General features: G+C 41.6%; 1 protein-coding gene across 1 annotated transcript; it reads right to left on the bottom strand.

The window, feature by feature from the left end:
- Window positions 1-1,503: 1,503 nt before the first annotated feature.
- Window positions 1,504-23,222, bottom strand: METAP1 (methionyl aminopeptidase 1; the record flags this gene model as incomplete). Its single annotated transcript, XM_079535049.1, has 11 exons — window positions 1,504-1,664; window positions 1,874-1,939; window positions 4,640-4,783; window positions 5,393-5,524; window positions 6,428-6,566; window positions 7,464-7,547; window positions 8,409-8,500; window positions 9,670-9,730; window positions 10,623-10,735; window positions 12,868-12,919; window positions 23,109-23,222. The coding sequence occupies 11 exons, from the start codon at window positions 23,220-23,222 to the stop codon at window positions 1,504-1,506; spliced, it is 1,158 nt and encodes a 385-aa protein (XP_079391175.1).
- Between the last annotated feature and the right edge of the window lie 2,093 nt (window positions 23,223-25,315).

Genomic DNA, 25,315 nt, shown 5'->3' with positions numbered 1-25,315 from the left:
ACGTTTTCCCCCATCTAAATTCTGCATTGCCAAGGGCATGCAGTACCTCATGCTTGGATCTAATGTGACAACAAATTCACTAGATACCTTGTAAAAGGTCTACTTCATGCCCACAGTTGTATGATTTAATGTCTGCATTGGTTTAACTGTTTCTTGCATTACAGCGATGTAAGATTTTAAGTCTGCAGTGGGGAAAAAATTTCATTACAATTCAGAAAAGAAAAAATAAATTCCCTCAGCAAAGACACCAAAGATAGTGGAAAGGAAGTAAGCAGGGGAAAAGAAAGGATACAGAGAAGACAGAGGCTCAATGTGGACTCCTTAAGGTGACGGTTACCAGCTGATCACGATCCACAGACAGACAAGAAAAAAGTGCATATGTACTAAAATTAAGATAGCCCACTGTACAGTCTGAGGGAAAAGATCAGTTTTCCTATGCCCCTCTAAGACTTTACACAGCCATGAAACTCACACAACTGTTTGATGAGGGAGAATCAGCTGTTTTAGAACTAAAAAAAAGAAGTAATACAGCATTGATGTTTCATCTTCTCATACTTGGACTTTTGAGATATGTTCTCATCTCACTGTGTAAGTCTCACATATCCAGTCCCCCACAGCTACTGTGGACGTACCTGTAACAAATGTCCCACAGCTGACCCACACAGGGATCCTATGAATTGTGGGATCTTTTTGGTTCTTGTTTTATTCTTTTCTCTAGCTACGTCTGATGCATCATTTTCACCAAGCTATTGGAGCAGGAGACTGCCTGCAAACACTGCTCCACAGAGAGGAGGCTTGTTGCAGAGAGCTGCAGTTACGACAGAATTTAGCAGTTTTCCCTGTAGGAAGGCCATTCTAGAAATCTGTAGCAAAAGAAGTCAGTCCTGCATTAATATCGTGTGTCACCTACAGTCACAATTACCACAGAGATCACCAGCAGAAAGATGGGAACGGAATTAAAGGTAAGGATCATCTATTCTTGCAACATGCACGTCCTTCTCCCTTCAACTGTTTCTCAACTGATAAACAAATGAGGCCCAGCCCATTAGAACAGCATCTGCAGAAGCAGGAATGGGTCTTTGGAACTAGAAACACATAAAATCTCAGGTGCTGCTCACACACCAAGAGAAACAGGGCACACTGAAGTGAAAAGAAAACTGGATCCCAGAATAACAAATCCAGGTGGGAAAGGTTACCCACACTTTTCTAGCTAATATGGCAGCAACAGAAGCATCCGCAGGTCTAACTGGAAGAAAGGTGCAAAAGAGATAATGGAAGAAAAAAAAATATATAGCACGAGTGTTGTAGGTAAGAGGAAAGCAGAAAATTCTTTAAATTCTTCTCTGCTTTACCAGACAAGTTCTTCAATGAATTCCTCTCTTATCTACAATCAGCAAGAACAAAGCAAATGATGAAACTCCTCTCTATTCTGTACTCTTTAAAAAAATGCATAGTACAGAGACAAATAAGTATCGTTCAGATCCACCTGCTCAGTCTAGACTATCACTGGGTCATGAAATGGGGACGAGTACTATCCATTCGCCGGGTTAGGATCTCACAGCCTGTATCAGTAACCAGAAGAGTGTGTTCAAACTGAGCAGATCGCTTTCCATCTCTTGTTACCGCAGTCCAACCATCAGGCCACGTTTCATCTTGCCAACCACCTGAAAATGTAAAACCAGCCAAAAATTCACAATTTAAATACCAGATATTAGTTCCCCCAAAAGAACTGAAAGAAATCTATCAACTGTACAGAACAGGACCAGCTTCCTATTTCATCACTTCTTAATAATAAACATGGAGTAAACTCTATTCAGGTATTATGCAGAATCAGTTTAGTGTAGTGATTTTTGGCTTTTGCCAAACTACTCACCTTCACAGATCATTGGTTCAATTGTAAATACATGACCTGGCTTCATGACTCCAACCGCCTTGTTTTCTGCAATAAAATAAACGTCCAAGTTAGAAAATTGATCACACCTTAGGTAATAGATGAATCCTCGTCCTAGAAGAAGATAGCAAGGGGAAGTCAGAAAAGTTCTTGAGAGATGGCACATTCACTCGTCCATTCATTTTTAATCTTACATTAAAATTTCCATTAGTGCTCTCTTTCTTTCCTTCTTCCATGCAATATTTACTCAAGGAGTTTGAAATTAATTGTTGTCTAACTCCAATTCTATAAAAACAAACAAGGTCTACAAACTTTTATGATGAAAGACATCAATTAAATTTTTTAGTAAAAATAAGCATTTAAGATATTCAGAGAAGGCTTGAAGACTTCTTAATTCAGTTCCACTGAAACCTCCAATGAATTTTGAAATAAGCTAACAGTCTAGTAATCCCATGATTCCATTTCTGAAAGACAGTGTCCCCCTCATTCTTCTGGAATACTAAAGGAGACACGGCAGTATCACGATGATAATGAGGTATTTCTTTAGGTAGCATTAAAAGAAAATAATAAACAGAGAATTTCTAGCATTGGAACTTTCTGATGTTAGATAAGCCTAAGTCTTTCTGTGGAGGTTTATGAGGTGATGCATAGCATACATGTAGGAGTGCACTCTGGAGAAAGGCTTCAGCTCCTTTGCCCTGTTGAAACAGGGCAAGTGAACATCAGTACAGCTTAGATGCAATTATGCCTAGAATGTGAGAGCTTGAACAAATGCCAGTATTTCAACCACTCTGCTGTGGTACAAAATTTGCATAGGCTCCTACATACAGATTCACCATCCCTAGAATTCTCTAGCTGTACAAAATCTATTCAAATGTCTACATCACCTGGATGTCTTAAAAACTTCAGATGCTGGGTAGGCATAACAGAATACAGAATACTTCATTTACTTAAAGGGTCTTGCCTCTATCATCTGCTGGTATTTCTTGTGCTCAACACTTACATTTCAGTTTCTAGTTCTTTTGCATCTGCACAAGTTTTATCCTTTTTTCTGCCCCTATAAATTTTCATAATTTTTGTTAAATAATTCAAAAGGTTATAAAATGAGCTTTTTGCTTTTAAAAAATCTGTTCATATTAAGCCAGATATAAGCAGCAGCTTTCATTTTTTCTTGTCCAAAGGGTTCAAGCTTTTCCACTTTGCATTTGTTGCCAATCTGTGTTTAAAGAAACAAAACAAACAAACACAAAACCAAATGAAAGAAAACAGAAAAAAGGAAACAGGAAAAAAAAAAAAAAAAAAAAAAAAAAAAAAAAAAAAAAAAAAAAAAAAAGAAAACAGTATCATTTCTTGGTAATAGACATTCTGGCTCAGTAAAAAAAAAATAAAAAAAATAAAAAGCTCAAAGTCCCTATCAACCTGGAAAGACAAATATTCTTTTTCTCAAATTATGTTTTATTTTATATAAAATGTCCCTCCATGTCCAGAATTCAGATTCTCTTGAAATCTGAGAACAGTTTGGGTTGGAAGAGACCTTAAAGATCCCCATATCCAACCCTCCATAAGCAGGGAACACCTTCCACCAGACCAGGCTGCTCAAAGGCCCATCTATCTTGGTCTTGACAACTCCTCCAGGCAGCCTATTCTCTTAATCATACATCACCAAATTTGAATACTAGGAATTAATACCCTTCTACGTGATGATTAACTGTCTTTTTCTATTCCCTGAAAAATCATTTTACAGAAGTGATTATAATCTACAACATGTGTCCAACCCAGTAGATTTACACTTTTGTTGCCTTTTAAAAATATTTTAATTAAAAAAATATATATTTATTAAAAAAGAAGTTCTGTTATCTGTATACACTGGCTATATATTTTATACGTTGCCCAAGACAATTCCTTTTCACTCAGTGTGGCCCAGGAAAGCCACAATATATTGGACTGCCGTGATACAAGTACATCCTCTGCTAGAGCTTTTTGGAATAAGCGGAGATAGAAGCATCCATCAGACCCGAGGAAATGAAGACCCCATCAGGAGAGTTATGCAGCTGAAGTGGGTGTGAATTGTTTATCGCTGCTTTGTGGTATTTTTCCAGTCCTTAGTTGCCCACTCATCTTCAAGCTTCTCTCTATTGCCTCTGTGGACGCTGCCCTTCAGTCCTGCTGCCAAAGTTATAGGGACATGGCCATTTCCAAAAACTAAAGCTGAGAACACCAAGGAGGTGGAAGGGAGAAGGGGGGTAGATCTCTCTTCCTCTGCACCCTGCATGATTTCCAGCAACACCATAACATTCAAATGGAGAAAAGGGAATTGAAACAGGATCCAGATTTAGGCACATCACCTGTCTACATCACGCAAGAAACAAACAAAAACAAAACAAAAACCACTCTACTTTTATATACATCAGTAAATGGCATAAAGTTTTCACTTTGATCTCTGACTGAAAATGCTTACCTACTCATGCCAGATAGGGACTGATCTGAGGGATTTGTCGGAAAACGATACAGAAAAGCTGACAACTTACCTAGTCATTGCGTAGAATGAGTACGTAACACATCCACTTAAGTTCATGAAACGTTTTATGATCCCAAGTTCAAAAAACAAATGATTTCACAAGTGTACAAATGCTAACGTAATGACTGTTAGACAACACGCTGCTTTATTAAAATAGAGCAAGAACTCAATTGAGTGCATTCATTGCAAAGCATGTCCTGTCTTTAGCACAGTGCAAAAGGAATACTCACTGGCATAGTGTGGCACATTAGGGGCTGTATGGAAAAGTTTATGGATTCCGTGCCCACAGTAGCTCCGAACAACCGAGAATCCATTTGCTTGAGCATGTTTCTGAATAATGTTTCCCAGTTCTCTATACCGAACACCAGGTTTTACTGCAAAATTTAAAAGATACAATTTTACAGAGCTTTCTTTCACTGAAACTAATCACCTAACACCATTCAGGCTAACATCACCTCTGTAACATTCAGGTTTCATGTGCTCACCTGTTCTAGTAAGCAGCTTCGTCCCTCCACTATGATCACTTAATTCACCAAGTATGTAAGTGGGTATAACACCGAACAGTTAAGTTTGCTGGGGCAACGAGATGTGGTGCTTGTCTTCAAACAATGTTTTGCATTACTGGTTCATGTTACAGTGCCATATAAATTAGAGAAGTAGAACAACTCGGATTAAGGATGTTTTATTCATGTAATTGTCCAATACTGTTGTCTCTATGTAAATATCAACATATGTGGATCCCCTCAGCATCACTTACATTTCACTCGTAAACCCACATTTAAAGTAAAATGTTGCAACAACCACATATGGAAGTGTATCATTAAAAATAATCAATGTATTATATAATAGATGTCATCTGCTAGAGATGCACACTAGCACCTCTGTGTTCTGCAACAGAAATCATTCCCAGGTACTGTCAAATACGAGCACTTGTGTTTGAGAGCCAAAACTGTAAAACTTCAGGCTGCAGCATGATGGTTTACCTGCATCAATGGCTTGCATTAGGCACTCATATGTCGTTTGGACAAGCCTCTTCGCACCCTCATCAACTTCTCCAACATAAAATGTCTCATTCAGATCTCCATGGTAGCCATTACGATAGACAGTAATATCCACTGCAAAGAATACCAAGCACATAATAATGTTATGTCTGAATTTCTGTCTCTTGATTATCAAAAGGACAAAACGACATACAATATAGTATTGTAATTGTGAAGATACAAGAACACTTGGCAAGAATTCCTGATGTAAACTATTCCAGCAGAATAAATTCTCACACTTATTCTTTGCTATTGCAGAACTAAATCAATAAGATAGCATTTCTCTGGTCAACAATATAAGAAAAAATAAAACCCAATATCTATGCAACACAGCCATGAAAAGTTTATTATTGGTTTTCTACGTAAAATATAAGAACACGAATGATAATCTCATAATTCCATGGTGATTTACCTGGTTAAAATATTTCCTGAAAATCAACTCCAGCACTAACAGGACAAAATTAAATTTAAGTAGGTACGTTATCGTGTTCCAAGTCGTATTTTAACTTCAGCTATTTCTATGCAAGTTTAAAACGAGTCACATTTTTGCAAAAATTGAAATGCCAAAACCCATCACTTCCAGCCAAAAAAGTAAAGTTTCATCGCGATCATTAAATACATGAGAACCTTCCAGTAGCATTCCTAAGAAAAAAATATACCAGATGGCTTAAAACTTTTTTCTTTTGAACAAAATAATTTAAACATTCGGTATCAGGAATACTCAGGCACTATAATAATGCTACAAATAGATCAGTCTCAGAAGAATTATAAACCTCTTCAAGTGCTTTTGAAATTGTTCTAGCATCGTTAATTTAAATATGCGGAGATGTTAACTAGTAAATGAGAACAAAAGCTTCTATTTAGAAGCTATTCCAATTGTGCTGTCTGCAAGATAAACTTCACCTCACTGAATGGCTTAACTGGAAAGTAGAAAGTGTTGAAGATCAGAAATAGAAAGTTAATTCTCATAGCCCTTACCATTAACGATATCTCCCTCCTGTAATGGCCTCCTGTCAGGAATTCCGTGACAGATCACTTCATTCACTGATGTACAACATGACTTAGGGAAATTATAATAATTCAGAGGAGAAGGATAGCAATTCCTTGCAATACAAGCCTAATTGAGAAAATACACTTTGCATTAGCACATTTTGTAGAAAATAAAATTATAAACAACTGCCTTCCAGTAAGAATATTTTGAAATAACGTGACTCCTAAAAATAAGCTTCTACAAGCTTTTTGTTGCACTGTGGTATTCTGCTATGCTTTGCATCTTTTAAACAGAAAGACAGCAAAGCCGTCTTCATTTTGCTTCCATTCATTTTTTTATGTTCAACTATGAATGCTGAAACTTTCAGGTGTAGAACAAAGCATGGAAATATTTAATTGAATGAAAAACAGCCATTTTCAATGACTATTTTTAAGTACCAGGTCTAAAATTTTTCACAGTTTTCAAAAAGCCAAACAAGACTTAGCACCACTTCTTTACCCCCCTACCTTTAAAACCCTAAGCTGCTTCTTTTCAATTCTATCTCAGGCTCCCCAGTTCCGACTCTCAAACATAAATAAATAAACTTTCTCCTCTGTACATCTTAACTAACAACACTGAGCACAAAAGTCCACGGTCTAAATACGTATCATCATATGATACTTTTTATATAGTGGTATCTGTGGAGCTCAAAGGATTTAAAAGAAATAAAACTGTGTGATGTTAACAAGGAAAACACGTGAAGAAACTCAGAGGGAGTCTGAAGCTGGAAATACCTAAGATGCTGATTTAGAGTCACAGGATTTCCTACTCTGGGGCTTATTTTGAATCTACCATTGTGCTATATAACATACCTCTGCACTACTCTGCAACATCTGCACTACTTACTATCTTCAGAGTGGGAAATAGTTCAAAATATAGGAAGAATTCATGCAACAACAATGAAAACTCTGCAACACTAATTCCAAAATAAAGACAGAGAACAAAGCAATTGAAAACACCAGAAAAACAATAAAATAACCTTACTAAATGGACAGCATGATCAATTTCTTCAGTAGTTACACCTGCTTTCACCATCATGGCAGCAACATCCAAAACTTCTCTAGCAAGCTGCAAATGAGTAAACAAAAAAATGACTTAAAAATGAGATCAGAGCTACTCCTTGGAAAGTTACCAACCCATTTTCTACAGACAGCTACACTGAGACTGATAAGAAAGCCGGGTAGACTGGGACTCCAGAGTTTCTGCAGCTTGTATTACTAAGTCACCTCAGGGACTCAGAATATTTTGAAGACACTCCAATTGCAAATGCTCCATTTGAAAATAACCCAATTTAGATTTCACAGAACTACTGGAGTGGGAAGGGACCTCTGGAGATCATCTGGCCCTCTCTGTATGAGGAGGGCCATTGAGAGCAGGTGGTCCAGGGCCATGTCAAGACAGCACTGGATCACAATTTCCTCAAATACCACAAACAGAAACCAGACCACCTACATATATTTCAAAGTTTGACTGTATGCACAAGGAATTGATCACAATTGGTCAGGTCCCATCCAACTCAAACGATTCTATGAACAGCTCTTTTTAATAAACTGTTAGTGATGGGGTGTTGTTTTGATTTTGCTTTTTAGTTTTAACTTGGCACTAACTGGAAGAGAAGAAAATACACCGATCACATTTGTGCTATAAAATATGTTCTTAACAGTAACAACATTTCAGCCACAAAGTATTTCTCACAAGTAATGACAAAGCCAGAAAATGGATAAAAGTAATCTTTCTGTTTACAAAATAATTCACTGCAAGTTGGAGTTATGAGAAGAGACATAAAACACAAGATTTCTCAAACTATTTTTCGGAACTCAAACATAGTTTGAAATCTGTATTCTCAAATGTGTTGTCACTAACTGTTTATTTTACTGTATGTTTTTAAAGAATAAAAGCATTCTGTAATAAAAATCAAGACCTCCTTACCCTACACACTACTCGCATCCCTTCTATATCCTCAGGTGACAGTATTTTTATTTGAGAGGTTCCTTTTAAAGCTTGCTCTGATTCAGACATTCCTGGGGGAAATGAAAAAGAAAAAAAGAGGAGGTAAACAAACAAAAAACATTATATGGAGGAATTATTGCTACACGTGACCAATCAAGAAAGTTAATTAGCTCACCAACAGCAATAAAAATATGCACTTTCTCACCACAGGCTAAAGTAACAAACACACCAGTCGTAGCATTATTATCATTAGCCAGATTAATTTGAACTTGTAAGCCTTCCTCAACATTGTAACGCTCAAACGTGCTCAGAATGCCCGTTTACTTCCTGCATACAATTTGTCCAGCCAGTCAAAATGTTCTCAAAACACAGCTTTAAGATCATAATTTTAAGGGAAGTATTTTATTCATATAAAAGTATTTTTAAGCTACTTTGGAAATAAATAATAATCTAAAATAGCCATTAAAGGATTATATAAACTTGCAACTGTCTCTAATTAAACTACTGCAAAAACCAACCGACAAATACATCAAAGTTTTTCCTAACAGACTATGTGCAAGCTCAGTTTTAATAGATGAATGACCTCCAACAAACAGCATTTCGTGCTGTTTAAGTACTTAACATTCTGTAAAGAATAATTAAAGACTCATTGAAAATATAGAAATAATTCCAACAGACTTCTAAGCAGCTTTTAGGGAAACAGAAGTCCAAAGCCACAGAAAAAAGTGGAAAATAAACAAGTAATTTTGCATCTATCCTTTCTGCATCTAAAGATAGAAAGAAGTCATTTAATAGTTTTCTTACAGGTGCTGCTTACTAGAGTTTTCTATGTTGGTGTTTTAACTCATTTCCAACACATCATTGAGAATGGCTTAAAGTTCATCTGAGTCAAGCCACTTCTGCTATGTTTGCTACTTGTTATGAAGTTAACCAGAGCAATATAATTTGCATGTTTTTGCCTTTTCTTCCCTGAACACCTCTGAAATATAACTCATTACAAACTTTGATCCTGAAAAGCACAACGAAATAAAATACAACATTGTAACTACTTTTAGTTTCATGCTTTTATATTGTTAAGTTAAACGGGGGGGGGGCAGACAAAGTAAAGTGAAAATAATATATACAAAGATTCCTATTTCCAGCACATCCATGCTTTAAATTCATGCCTTAAATGTTTCCTCAATCAAAGAAAGGAAAAAGCAAATACAGTGCTCCATAACTGTGAATTGTTTCGAGTTACCTAGTGGGTGATCAGCATAATCTGGTCTCTGAATATAACTTGGCACAGGTCTTGTTGGTGTCTGAATAAATCATAGACAAAGATGGTTAAATTGCAAGAATACATCTAACAGTCACAAAAGGAGAAACTACACCGCAAAATCCTTTCTCCAGTGACTAACACACACATGCTCAGGCACTGTCAATCTGTTCTTGTAATAGATACTATGGAGAGGATGCCACAGAGGAAAGATTTCTAGTACATGACAATTAGAAAAGACACCTGTAAAGGAAATGTCATTAATTCTGTAAATTTTGGCTTATTCCACATACAAATTTCTACCAGCTTAAAAACACAGCTATACTGAGGTCGTTTTCTCAGCCTACTTTTGACAGCTGAAGATGTTACAGACTCCAGTTATTCATTACTCCACTGCAGGATAATATAACATTCTAGTGCTATATCCTTTGTTCCTTCAGCAGAGCTGTTCACCAGTATATTCACTAATTTTTTTCAAACTATTTACATACAATTATATCAAGCTACTTATTTAAATTCTAAATCAATCTTGACTTTTTCTGAAGCGGACTACTCCATTACTGTTAAGAGCAGCAAACAGCTAGAAGATGACATCTTAATTCTTAATTCTTAATTAGCAGCAGCATTTTGAGAATAAATCTCAGAATATATGGAGAAAAAGCATGAACTGAAATCTATGTCTGATGCATGCTCTCTCATAGGCTTTTCCTTCCTTTTAAATATACCAAGACATCAAGTTAAAACAAAATAAACCGCACAATAATGGCACAGTGCCACACATCTTCGCCATAAAGTTAGGATTGTAAAAGAAACTTTCCTCCTTCAGCCAAAACATGGAAAGCGATAGGGACAGGACATCTGGTCCATTAGTTACTACAGAATATAATATGTACTTTTTCCACCAGTGTTGGAGTACAGTGGAACTTATTACTTACCAGAGGATAATGCGGCCTGAGTTTGCCAGTATATCGATAACCAGACCAAGGATTTGTGTTGATGTCACCTTCCAGGGTCCAAGAGGATACTTCACGTTTAGCTTTTTCATCTTCTGAAAAGACAAAATAAATAATAAATTTTAGCAGCAAGATAATTTCTACGAGAATAAAAGCTCTGGGGTCCCAAGTGCAACCCAGACGTACAAAGATCTGGCAGCATTCGTTGTTAACTCATAACCTGGTAGGTTAAGTTTGTTTTCCCTTTTCACATCTCACAAGAATGAAGAAATGGCAAGAGTTCTAAAGCACACCTTAAAACGAGTTTCTCAGTCCCTATGGTTGCCATCTGAGCCATCTGCCCACGTAACATTAGTTTAGACGAACCACTGAGAAATAATAACTTAAAAAAAAAAGTTATAATTAAGCCATATTCCAGATTCCTTTGAGATGCTTCAGCAGTTTCCGGCATCAAGGATTTGAGGGCTACCAGAACCAAGCCCACTCATACTGGACTCAGTTATCCAGGAAGCCAGCAAGATCATGGATTTAGTGATATGATCAAAAAGTTACTGTCAGATGAACAGCATTAGGGGAACACACCAGAGGATTTCTATATCTATATTAATTACACTAACCACAAGGGCAATTTTCTATTCCTGCAGGTACAAATAGGATATAGAATGCATGTGTGAACTATGAGAACTCTGAGAACGCAGAAAGAGAGAAATCATTTGTAACTGTCTGTTCTATTTCCAGCTATTATAACTTATCATGGATTAAAAAAAAAAAAAGTTTTTTGGGACTTTAGGAGAAGAGGAGGTAAGTGAAATGAGGTTTTGGCTTTCTGCCATACCATTTTATAATCTCAACTCCCTTTTAAGTTAGGCTTGATGGCTGGGTTGAGGAAGGCAGGTGCAGAACTGTGGTCTGCTTTCTCTCTTTAGGGGCTAGTTAAGATATTTTAGTTCCCCAGATAAGGGGAATCTACCAGTGCTTCTGTACCAGATCTGTGAGCCATAACTAAGACATACAGATATCTCTATCACCTTCAGCTAAGCTGGGCAAAATCCTATCTATAATGTATCCCCCTGTCAATAGCTGCATTAGTGCACAATGACATTTTTGCCAGTTTTTTTTTTCCCCCCCCAAAGTGGGAAATGTACAGAACAGCTGCACTCTGACTGACTTGCATTTCAGCAAGTGCTGAATCACAAAAGCTTCCCAAAACGGTTCTCACCTTACTGCCTTTTTTCTACATCAAGAATCAAAATGCCATTGATGGTACAATCCTGGCAATGATTTATTATTCTCCTCGCCCTCTATTTCAGATCTCTTTCTCACTTCATATACCTAGCAGCTCAGCTAAAGGATTATTTCAGGAAAAAAAAAAAAAAAAAAAGAAAGGAACAGAAAGAGATTTGTGTACCACAGTCTGAAATTTTACACTTTTACTGAAATTTGTCTAACGTGTACATTACTAGGAACAATGGCATTTCAGCTATCTGGAATCTAGTGCTGGATATTTTTGAAAAACCCATACCATTCTTTGACAAAGGATCACAGAATGGTTGAGGTTGACATTTCTGGGTCCACCTGCTCCAGCCCCTCCTCCAGAAGGGCCACCCAGAGCAGGGTGCCCAGGACCACATTGAGGTGGCTTTTACACATCTCCAAGGAGGAAACTCCACAGCCTCTGGGCAACTTGTGCCAGTGCTCCATCACCTGCAAAGCACAGAAGTGCTGCGTGGTGTTTAGATGGAACCTCTTGTGTTCTGGTTTGTGCCCACAGCCTCTTGTCCCAGCACTGGGCACCACTGAAAAGAGTGTGGCTCTGTCCTGTTTGCACTCTCTCCCTAGGTATTCATACACATTGATGACATTTGAGCCTTCTGTATGCTCCAGGCTCCGTCAGCCTCTCGTCATAAGTAAGAGGCTCCAGTTCCTTCATCACCATAGCGGCCATTAGCCAGACTCTCACCAGTGTAGCCAAGTCTCTCAAGTACTGGGAAGCCCAAAACTGGGTCAGATACTCCAGGTGCAGCTGCACACTTACGTGTGGAATGACACAAAGCAAACTGCACTATACAACTTAATCACCAATATATTCCCCATCTCCCACACTTTACTTTTAAACTATATTAACCAAAACAGTGATACACTACTGGGGGAAAGGGGGAGCAAATGCACCAAAAGGATTTCCATATGCACATTCATAACAGAATTTTAATATGGGTAAAAAACTTACTTGCTTTCTTGTGTAATAACTTGTGAGTAGCCCAGCTTCCCTTAAAGCATTCCTAGAATTGCAAAGAAAACAAAAATTACACTTTTAAGTAGCTTCATCCTGAACAGATGCATCATTTCCACAAAAACTAAGAAGTAACTGTGCTTTAAAATATAAAAGGTGGAAGGCGTTAACCCATGTAGCCACTTGCAGTAAATGCTGCTGTAACTGCCAGTCTTGGCACTAGAAATACAACCTTCAACTGCTCATGAGTAAGAATAGTCACAAAAAACAGCCAAACGGATGCACCCATTGAAATGAAGAACAATGATCTAATCCTAGCACTAAATATCATCCCCTCATCATTTCAAGAATAATTAAACACCATGGTTACTCTAAGCTGACTGAAATGTTGCTCTGCTCCAAGAAGCACAGAGGTAAGCGTTCAAGTGGACCATCTCCATACTTAATGCTGGGACATTGCAGCAGGCAGGGTGATCCTCCCCTGGCTCCTGCTAACTGCAGCCCTTCAGCCTCCTTCCCCAGCGTAAGGAAGCAACAGAGGTCAACCAGCATAATCACAAGGGAACAAATTAAAGTGATTAATGTGGAGAAAAAGACTGAGCTACTGAATGTAAATAAGAAATGCAAATCATAGCGATAGATGAAATTGAGATGGAAAGCAAGGAAAGAGTGTGTGTGAAGGAGACTGTAATTTTTCCCTTCCTCCCAAGCACAAATGGAGAGCTTCATGCTAAGAGCAATGAATCAGCAAAGGAGCAGAGGAAATGCCTGGCTGCTGGAGTAGAGTACAGAAAGATTAAGGTGAGGGAAAGACATGGAAAAAAAAGGAGAGGTGGAAGTAAAAAAAGGTGCTCAAGAAAGCATTTAAAGGCAATCCTCTATGGTGCTAATTAGAAAATAACTTGTTTTGAGTAATATATAGCTATGAAACCAACTGGTAGGAAACAGCTAAATCCAATTATTTACAATAGCTGCTGGATTTCTGAGGAAAAAGGCATGAAGCAAACTGCTTTACTTTATAAGGAAAGACTAATGCTGAATCATCATCATAAAACTACCGTCTGGAGCCAACAGCAGATTCAACCTAACATACACAACCCTAAAGAAATGCAAGACAACAAAGCTGCAAGCTAAGCCTTGTGGGTGAGATTCTGCTCCTGCTTTACAGCTGCTACTGCACCATCAGAACCGTCTGCTCCTGCAGCACCATCTTCTTCTCGTTGTCTCTGCAAATGGTGCTTATCAAGTTGTATCCAAAAGCCCATGATAAAGTGGTGTACAACTGTGCCTGTGTTCAAAGAGACCCTGCTGCCCTCATCGCCACAGCCTGTTCCTTGTTGTCTTGCTTTGCACCACACCTGAAGTTCCCACTATCTCCAGATGGCACTCAGCACGCCACAGTATCATGCAGTGGACCAGATAACAGGTCGCTTTGAAAGCACCAGTGTAGATGAAAGGGAGAACACCTTGTTGAACGAGCAGCAGTAGGTTTTATTGTCATGCTTGTATAACCTGCTGTACACACAGACCTTTGTGCTGCATTATTATCTGTTTTCTGCTGGAAAGCTGTGGGAACAGGAGTAGGCTTTAACTGAGGTCTATTTTAAGACACACACACGCACAGAAAAAGGCTAAAAGCCCTATTTCAAGAACACTAGAAGGACCAATATGCTTTTAATCTGCTTATACTTCAGAACAGAGACTGATGTGCCAAAGATGGAAGGAGGATTACACAACTTACAGCAGCGACTATGAGGAACCAGGTCTGCAAATCTAGAATCCACTTCTTGGGAGATAAGGGAGTACTGGGGAACGAACGCATCCATCCACTGTGGTAATTACTGGCTGTAACTGAATTTTTCTTTCCCCATGAAATTTTGAGAAGCATTCTCAAATCCCATTCCCTTCTCTGAGGCCTCTTCTTCTTGCTGGCTCCTAACCAGCAAACACCACACGAGCACCACAATGCTGCCAGCACCATAACCTGACAGTCTCTATGTTGGCTTTTTGTTTCCTGCAGCTGTAACCAAAGTAAAAGGATCCTGCATAAGGCTGCTATGTCTGAGTTCTCTCCAATATGTTTCCCAGATTTCACTTGTCCTCTATTTCCAAAAGAACAGCAGCTCTGTCAACTGCCGCTGTACAGCCAAGCGCCCCAGACACGTGCCCTATATATTGTGCACGTGCACATCAATCAACAGCAGCAAGTATACGCAGCGAGTCCAAAAACATTTGTGCTGCACAGGCCATTCCACAAATGGTGCATCATCAGAGAATACCTCTGTGCTGGTCCGACACTTCTGGAAGGCTTCAGAGGGTACACAGTGCATCCACCACCAACCCACCTAGTTGGTGTAGGCTCAGTCACATGCATCCCATAAGCACTGGACTTTATCGAGTACAAACCATTTGCATCCAACAACTTACTGCACAAGCACTATGTTGGGCATATCTGCATAGCTCTGCTTTGGCAATTTCAGATAAAATCCAGCCGCTGTTACCTCACAGGCTGGAGAATCATCCCTGTGGCTATGAAGCACTACCGTCAGACCTCTGAATGCTTCACACACCCTCACCGTCTGTACAGCAGTCTTCCTGAGAAGCCATGGAAGAAAGCCGCTCCCTCTCTCTCCATCTGGGCCACTTTGCAGAGAATTTGCTGGAGAAAATCCTGCTTTTTGATAAGGCTTCTCTGCTGAACCTCCTCTCAGCCTTCTGCTGAGACATTTACTTCAACCTTCCTGTTGCCATTCCTGCCTCTAACAATTCTTTTATGTTCCTATGTCACATACAGATCAGCACAGAAAGCTTTCAATGATTAAATAAGTGAAACCCACGAAAAAATATCCAATATCCAGGGTGAATTTCAATAATAAAATGAAAAAGTGAACAAGATACTTTCCTAATTTTTTTTTTTTATTTTATTAAATGGAAAGGAACACATAGCTTTGCACAGCTGTGTGACAAAATTAACGACCTTCAGAGGAAAAGCACACAGGGATAACATAATTTTGGTTTCAAGCTTCTTGGAAGACTTCCTGAATTTTCTTTCAAACATTACAAAATCCACCAGTATTCCTGATATTACGAGCCCCACTCCTGTCACATAAACAAAATAAAAGCAGAGATGAAAGGGAACGTGCAGAGGAGCCATCCTGAATTTGTTTAGACCAATCTTGCATACAATTATTCTATTAGGACAAAAAACACAACTGCTTTTGCTAGAGACCGTTAATATACATAAACCTGTAACAACAATTCTGGTCTTGAGCAATCCTGAAACCAATCTCGCTGACTCTGTGTATAGAGACAAGTTCAACACAGCGTTCACCAGGACCTGTACATTTACCAAAAGGTAACTAAAGACACTCTCACCATCACAAGCTGGAAAGATTCCTCTTGGAACAGCTGACGGAAGCCAAGTTATTTCTCTAAATTACTTCCACCTGAAGGACTTAGTCCTGCATCTGCTGGTTAAAATATTTGCAGACTCGTGCAGCTTGGCAGAATCTGTTTCACAGTAGAGGGCACTTCTGTATGCACACAGAGTTCACTAACAAATATGTTTGTTTTGTTTTTTCTTTTTCCTTCCAAATCAGCCATTGGAAGAACAATAAGAAATATTGTTCTTCCTTTAAAATAACTTATCAACATAGCAAGGATTTTTCTCCTGTTTTAACTGTCATTTTTACAGTAATAGAAGGAAAGCAGCTCACTGTCAATACAGTGGGATTAAGTGGTAGCAAAGTACAACAAATGCCAAATGCCAGAGAAAAAAAAGGACTAAATGAACCAAAACTGGGCTATATTTACACTGCAAGCCTCTGTATAGCACAGACATACCCAAACTAGCTTCCAATAAATTAGTCAAGTACAGGAAGCTGTGTAGGCACTGCAGAATTCAAGACATACTTATTTGCAGGCTTCTCTGAACTCATGCAAGACAGCAGCTCAGCTGAAGTGTGCTCCACCATCAGCCCTGGGGCTGTCACAGCCTTCTGCGGCTCTCATTCCCTTTTGGGCACAGCTGCTCCATACAACCTGGCCCTGAACACTGCATGCATTGGCAGGTGTGCAGACACTGCCCAAAGCCTGGCGTGGGCAGCTGGTGGGAGCTCCAGCTCGCATCTGGCTTCCACAGAAGCACCTCTCTCCATCCATGGCACTCATCGTTTAGAACCATGGAACTGAATTTCCAAAAAATACACGTTCTACAGCAAAAAATGAGACAGCTGGAATTGAGACTGCGGGGACAGACTGGCTGGCGCTCTGCATGTAATTATGCCCTGAGATGTAATAGTCAGGCAAACATCTAAGAAACAGTGCCAAGAAGTACGCTGTATTTAAAAATATTCTGAGCAACTTTTTTAAGATAGATTTTTAAAGTGTCCTTTGGAGTGTAAAACCGTCTCAGGCTTAATCTGAGATCACGTGCTATTTTATGTAATGAGAACTGGAGTTTAACCAAACCACCTTTAAGGTATGCAAACAAAACAAAACTAACAAAAAAAAAGTATGACATTTAGCTTCAAAAAAATATTATGTTACTAGCAATGTATATTTAATACAACACAGACCAACCTTACATTTTATCCATAAACATAAGTGACTTAGGAATACGGTCTGTTAACACATTTGATATTACAATGAAACAGTTCCTTTTACCATATCAAACTTGATATTCTTTGAGGTGCTGAAAATGCCCAGAAGACACAGCTGCTGGCCTAAAAAACTCACGGCAAAATGCACAGAACAACCTGTGTGGCATAGCTGACCCCCAGCTTCTCAGATGAAGTGAATGCATGCTTGCAGATTCAAGGGAAGCACCTCCACGTAACATCTTGATGCTAACAAAGCTTGCGTTTTTTCATTTAAAGCCTCATCTCACCCCAAGACTCTTGGAAGGAGCCATTTTTTGAGGAAAGGACTCTATCAGATTTGCAGCTCTCTATCAGATTTACAGAGATATACAAGAACAACCAACAACGAACAGGTTGTCCACAGATGTGGCTGTTGCCCCATCCCTGGAGACGCTGCAGGCCGGGCAGGATGGGGCTCTGAGCAACCTGATCTAGTTAGCTCTAGCTGTCCCTGTTTATTGCAGGGGAGTTTGACTAGACGACATTTAATGGCTCCTCACAACTCTAAGTATTCTGTGTTTCTATGAGAACTGCAACCTGGACCAGCTCCTCAGTACACTGAATACCAGCTCAGGACGCCTGCCTGGCAGCCCAAAGTTTTGCTTTCAAAAAGTTACGCATACTTTGCATCAGTGTCTCAACAATAACCAGGCACTTACCACAGGGGATTTATAAGCAATTAAAAATGCCAACTTCTTCACCTAGGGAATCTGTTGAAATACCTAGCAGAGAGTTATCCACAGCGTACCATTTATATCAAAAGAAAACTGTAACTGTTGCATCTGGATACAAGCAGCAGGCTGTAGCCTATTTTAAGCACAGCAAAGAACAGCACACCAAGAATGAAATACAGCACTTGTCCTATGCTGTGACATGACAGAGGACAAAAAACAGTTTCTTCTGGTCTCCATTCCCTACACCCAACACACTGAAGGTGAAAGGAAACAGCAAAGGTGTGTGGTGCTGGTGACAGGGTCGGGGGGATACCACTGCTCTCTTCAAGATCCCAATTTTTAATAAATTACTGTGACCTTGAGTACCCAAAGTTATCAAGGGCCCAGATCTGGGAGTAAATTAGATGTAAATATCAGGGAAAACGTACCTCCCAGAAAGAAGGTGCATCAGTACACAGTCACCAAGAAAACAGCAGCACCTCTTCCTCAGTGGATTTAAAAAAACCCTCCAAATGAGGGTTTTTTGCCTCCGTTATCTGTGCGAAACCCCAGGTGAGGCTGGAGCCCAGCTGCCTCAGCCTCTTTCCACTCACTACCCACCCATCCACCGCTGTGAGAGAAGAGCTGCACAGCATACAGTTCAGAAAAGCCATCTGTGGCCTCCAAATATCAGAAAGAAATAAATAGGCAGTGCAGGCCACTGAATTGATAATAAGAGAAGGCTTCCATGATGAGCCTAGAAATAGATCCTTCCGAATTTGGCAGGGAAATGACCCCACACCAGTACACAGTCCACACCACAGAACATCTCAGACAGCTCTGTCTAGCCTGGGACACTTACATAGATAGGAATAACATGAGAGAGGAAGAGTTCAGCAAAGCAATGCAAAATTATTAGTAAGAGACCAACGTATAATTAGAAAGGTCATATAAAAGAGGTAACTGATAATCTCAAGAGCAGTTACTGCTTCTGTGTATCATTCAGCAGCTTTTAGAAGGCAGATAAAAATACAAATTGTGCATTTAAACACCAACTGAATAGGTACAATACATATAATTTACGCAGAAATGACACATGTCTATAAAGACAGATCTTAAAATTGCAAATTTATCTTACTAAGAGAAACAACACACTGGAGATGCAATGCTGGGCGTCTGTTATTTCCACATTGGGGACATAGAGTAACGGAGTCTATGCTAATAAATCCACAGAACACTGCAGAAAGTCTTACAAAAGAGAAAGCAAGGCAGTGGAAGACAGCTAGCAGCAACAGGACCCTGACTGACTAGGCTAAATGAGACACAAAAGGTTAACAGCAGACAGAATCCCTCAGCAGAATATGCCCTCTCATTATACATTGCACTGAAAGAAAAAAAAAAAAAGTACTGCCAGGGTTCAACTGGTATACTTTCAAGCCGCCTATGCCCTGCCTCCATTACCTGCGTAAAATCACAGGTGAAGCTGGTGCACAGCTGCCTCAGCCTCTTTCCACTCGCGACCCACCACCAGCACACCCTTCAGCTGCATATCCAGCTTATGAGGTGCATATATCCAGAGGAGAAACTGTGTTCTCTCAAAGGCAATTTCGAGGATGTCAAATTACTTCAGAGTAAGCATTTTCAGGGCATGTTGTTGAGATGTCCTTTTTTTGATGCAGAAGGGGGACAGGCACTAGAATAATGCCCTTTGTCAAAGGAAGGAGAAACACAACCCATAAATTCACTGGGGAAATCATTGTCTTAATACAGCTTACCTGAAAAGTTCACTTCAATTCTCTATGTACAGTGATGGAAAAATGATGTTCGGTAAGTCGCGGGATGACTTCCTCACCACGCTGAGATTCTCAGCCCTATGCTATGCATGTTCATTTGTCGTAACAAAGCACACATCACAATTTATAATCCAAACACATCCTTCCAGATCTGTTACCTTTCAGAGCAGTTCAGTTTCCTATTGTTTAATCTCAGCGCCAGAAAAAATGCATTCCTGCAAATGTAATTTCAGCTCTTACTGGAGCTTCAGCAGTATGAACAAGTGCTCATACTGTGCAGTGGCTTGTAATATAGGGATATAAAGGAAATACCAATAGGCTGCTGTGTGTGTGTACACAATATTGTATGTTGTCATATCTACATTATGATCCTGATGGTTTGTTGGGTTGTTTTTTTTTTTCCTCTTCTGCAGGCTTCAAGCAGATTGATTAATCTAGCATGTGTGCCTGTACAGAGACACTAGGTGGCTTGCCACTCCAGTCCTGAACTGTGCCTAGAGCAAGAGGCTGCATGAGTGCGATTACCACTGTACTCAGGTACAGTGCTCAGTAAGAACAGAGAAACTTCACAGCTGGGCCAGAGTGGGCATAAATCTGCTCTCAGATAGAATGCTTTCTGATCTAGCAAAGCTTCAGGAAGCTGATTAGCAGCAAACTTGATGCAAATGCTGTTCCTCCATTAAAATAAAGTCCTAAAAACCTCAGAAGCAGCTCACCAAAGGATCGGGTCCAGCTCAATGGAAGGGTTTGAAACCTGCAACCTCAGAGGGAGGGAACAGACTGTGCCTTTAGGTAATAGACAGCTACAAAGCAGGCTATACTCTAAGGTGGAATAATACCCTACTTTCACTTACTAGCTTATTAAGAAGTTATTTATGCATGTAATGCCACTGTGGAAAGGAAACCACTCAGGAGAAACCTTAGGAAAAGTTACACAGATGCTGACCGCTCCAGCACTATTGGCTGAAACTTACTGGGAGCTCAGAGAAAACATCCTGGCTTTGAAGATCCCTTTGAGCAGGGACAATAAGCCTCACAGTGCCCGTACAAACAGACAGCCAGATTGTCAGCAGCACCTAACCTACCTTCTCGACAGCACCTGGAGCTCACAGGATGCTCGTGAACCTCCATCTCCTCCAAGGCACACCTCAGACAACACAGAGGACTATGGGGGACTGATGTTCAGCCTGCAGGGAGGAACATGAGGTCTCCCAGTACATGACGTTTTTTGCATATCTCGAAAGCAGGCTGCTGTTAATTCCCTTGTCTTTTCTATGACACGCTTCACTCACCCCAGACTTTCAAAGCACCTTTCATATGGGAAACAACTATGCTTACCCACTTGACTGACTAAGGCAATAAGGAGAAAGAACACACTCATGGTCACTCAGAATTAACAGTCCAGTACTTTATCTCCTAGACAAGGCAGTTTTACAAGCCTACTTTAATATGCCAATAAATATTTCCGGTAATTTTGCCTTATGGCACTAACAGATATTTCAAAATAATTACACTTAATGCATAGACAAGAATCAATGCAACCTATCTAAACAGAGTTGGGGACAGGACAGAGAGAAGCAAAGATATTATTTTGCTTACAAGCTTCCCTGGTCTGTTAAAAAATGGTATTGTCAACATCAGCTAATACTCGCACTTGCTGAAGATGCATTTATGATGAACATCAGACATGTCAAAACGGGTACTAAAACGCAGAACAAACCCTACAAGCCACCTTCAAGAACCATGCTGGAGCTAAATGCACAGAATCATCACAACTCTGAGTCGCAGTCCACGTAACAGCACTGACTCCTAGCACATGGCCCAGAGGCTCTGGGGAAGCACCAGACACAGTACAGTGAGCACGTTACATTCAAATGTGGAGTTCTCAAGCCCTATGCAAATGATAACTATCAGCTCATATTCTGACTCAGAAGTAACCATGTTGCTCAATTAGTACATTAATCTAGCTGAGGTGGTTAAAAGCTTTCATGAAGTTTATCAACAGATTTCCAATGACTTTCTTGCGTGAACTCCACCATTGACCTGTGAATCATATTTCCTCACTGGACGTTAGCAGGAATGGCACATACTAAAGGCTCAAAGTCTTCAGCCTTGTGTTTTGCCATGCATTTCCAAGTTGTTAAAAAACACAACAAATCAAACCCACCATGCAGCCATCAGGCAGTCCTTTCTTTTTAATGGAAGTACCTAAGCACACTAGGACCATGGTGAGATGTGAGGAGAGCCGAGGTCTGAACTGTGTGGCTGCATTGGAACTGGCCCAACCTGAACCTCGTCGCTCTGTAGCCTGGAAGTAAAATATCCACAGACATTTCGAAGAAAAAAAAGGAAGCAGCGCACCAAATCGTTCTCCGCAAAGCTCTTGTCTAGTTAAAGGAAGCAGCACCGCCTGCGGAGCAACAAGTCCTCTGTGTTTGGTAACGCCACGCAACTCCATTCCCGGAGCTGATGCAGATCCAGAGGCACACACGCCGGAACCTGACAAGCACGCCTCATTGTGCTCACTAAGCCCATGCACGGAGACTAAGCCCGCGCTCGGGAAGGGAGGCGCCGCTCACGGGGAACCGCGCACCCCCTCACGAGCCTTTCCCTGCGCCGCGGACCCCGCAGCACGCCGAGCCGAAGCGCCCCGCCTCCCCCGGCCGGGGAACTTCCCGCGGGGCCGAGCGGCAGATCCGCGCCCGCCGGGAGCCGAGCCCAGGCCGGCGTGAGGCACGCGAGGCGGGGAGCAGCCCGCCGCCGGCACCGGCGCACCGGTCTCATTCGCCGACTGGAAATCTCACCACAGCGTTCCCACCCCCCTCCACCCCCCCCGCCAACACGTTTCCTCCCCGCGGGAGGCAAAGCGCCCTCCGGCGCGGGGCAGCGCTACCCGAGCCCCCGCGCCGCGCCCGGAGCCGAGGAGCAGGAGGTGCTCCCGCAAGCCAAGCGGCCGCGGGCCCGGCGAGGGGCTCCGGCCGACACCCGCTGCCGCCGCCAGCCCGGCCCACCGCCTCGCAGCTCTCCGGGGCCATGAGGGAGTGCCGGCCCGCAGCGGGCACCGGGTGGGCGCCCCTCGGAGCCGGCGGGGAGAGCGGGAAGCGGGGAGGAAGCGGGGCGAGGAGGCGAGGGTGGCGGCGCCGGGGCCTCACCTGAGAGCAGAAGTAGGAGCCCTGGATGCCCAGCTTGAGGCAGGTGGGGCACTGCAGCTTGGCCTCGCTGCTGCAGCCCGCCGTCTCGCAGACGCGGGTCTCCACGGCCGCCATGCTGCCGGGCTGCCACAGGCGCGGCGCGGCGCGGCGAGCGGCGGGGGAGGAGCCACCGGCTGGGCTGGGCGGAGCCGCCGTGCCTCCCTTCCCTTCTTTGCCCGGCTCTTCCCTTCCCTCCCCTCTCGCCTTCCACGCTAGACGCTGAGTGGCGGCTACTGGCAGCGGGACCGGCGAGGGGCGCGTGAGGTAACGGCGGCGGCGGGCGGCGGCACGGGACGGTGCGGCGGCACGGCTGGCTGGGAGTTCCTGAAACACGCTCTGAGGCAACAGGGACAGAGCGTGCATCCGGGGGCTTTGCCTCGAACGGCTCTCGTGTAGGCAGGGCGGAGGGGCGGTGCGGGGAAATGGAGTCGTGGGGAAATGAGGTGCGGTGCGTGGAAACAGCCCCCGCGGCTCCGGGCTGACGTCGCGTTTCCGTGTGTCTTACAGATGCGCTTCGGAACCGCGGCAGCCGTGGAGGGCCGCGCCGCGGGACGGCCCAGCGGGTCGGTAGTTGGCTGGGCTGGAGCCGGGCCCTCAGCTCCTCACCTCGCGACTGCAGCCCTTCGGCGTGCTGCTGATGGAGTGACCCCTAAAGAGCGTTTGGGATGAGGGATCAGCTCCTCGGGACCCGGAGGTCTGCGTGCGGCACTGGGCATTTTTTTGTCCGATCACACTTGAAACGAGTTGTGGTGTAAGTGCGTGTCTCTAACTGCACTAACTGCACTGTTCTTGTGGTTTTAATCAATGCAGCTATATCGTAAATTTGATCCTTAGGTCGTACCTTCTTACACTAAGAATTATGGTACTTGATACTGGTTTGTAGGACTACATAGCTTATAATAATCCTATTTTCAGACCATTTGGAGGGAAAAGCTGTCAGATTCAGTAAGGTGGTAACTAACATTAGAAAAGCAGTCTGCAGTCACAATGCCATTGACACTGGAAGCTGCTGGTTTTCTTCCTGAAAAGAGAAACACTAGACATAAATGATCTGTTTCCATCCCATAAAAACGTGAGACTAATACATGTTGTATTTCTCTCATTTACATCAGTTGGTCTCCATAAAGATACCATCTGTGCTGATAAAGCTCATTGTGCTTATGTTCTCTGAACACTGATGTTCAAACTATTCTCAGTATTTACTAGAACATCTCTCATCCAACATCAGCGCAAGGCACTTCTCTCTGGTTTATATTGCAAGAGGAAGTTGTTTTTTGAAAAGAACACAGCAAGATGCCTGATGTGTAGAATAGCTGCAAAGACTTCAGGGCACATTTGCTAGATCCGGTCATTAAACCTGGAATCCCACTCCTTGCCTCAATCTCTGCTGTCTTTCTAGCTAGCTAGCAGTCACAGCCTGTTATTTTAGTCAAAACACTGTAGGATCAAATTCTCTCTTGTGTAGTAAAGCCTGTTTCAGTTTCACTGAGTTCAGTGGAACTGCACCAGTTTGTATTCTGATCTTGTTACACAAAATACCCTCTCTTCCTGGCATCCAGATAACTCCTCAGAGAAAGCAATTCAAAATCCATTTTCTGCTTTTATATTGTGTTCCGTTCCTTTTGGTGTCCTGGACCAGTTTTTAATACTACTACTAATAATAAAATATTTCTTAGGAAACTGCAAGTACAAGTGCAAATTTCTACTTACTAACTCCAGAACAAAAAAGCATACATCCTATTCTTTTACCACAGTAAGTGTACCCACGCAGATGTACTTGCTTTCTTATGTCAAGAGATAAAAACTGCTGTATAGCCCAGCTGATTACAGGACCAAGGGACAGATAATGAAGGATGCAGTCCTCGTTTGTTGTGTGATTAACAGGTTCTCTAGTACAGTCAAACAACCAAAGCAATCTGATACCATGCTGTTACTGAAGTGTAATTGCAGTATACTCCTATCTATGAATACTTCTGACAATTCTCACCTTCATTTCTCTAACACCAGTCATATTGTATCAGCCTGGTTTCTGTAGAAAGGGTGAGGGTGAATTAATAAATGTTTCTAGGATGCTCTCAAGGTATGAAAATTACACCTCTTATTTTCTTCAGTGGGTAAAAATAGCTATGTATTGATTTATACTCTTTGTGCTGTGACAGCATTTCGGA

This window comes from Tetrao urogallus, assembly GCF_951394365.1.
Source record: "Tetrao urogallus genome assembly, chromosome: 4".
Classification (NCBI taxonomy): Eukaryota; Metazoa; Chordata; class Aves; order Galliformes; family Phasianidae; genus Tetrao; species Tetrao urogallus.
This window is presented reverse-complemented; position numbering and strand designations above follow the sequence as displayed.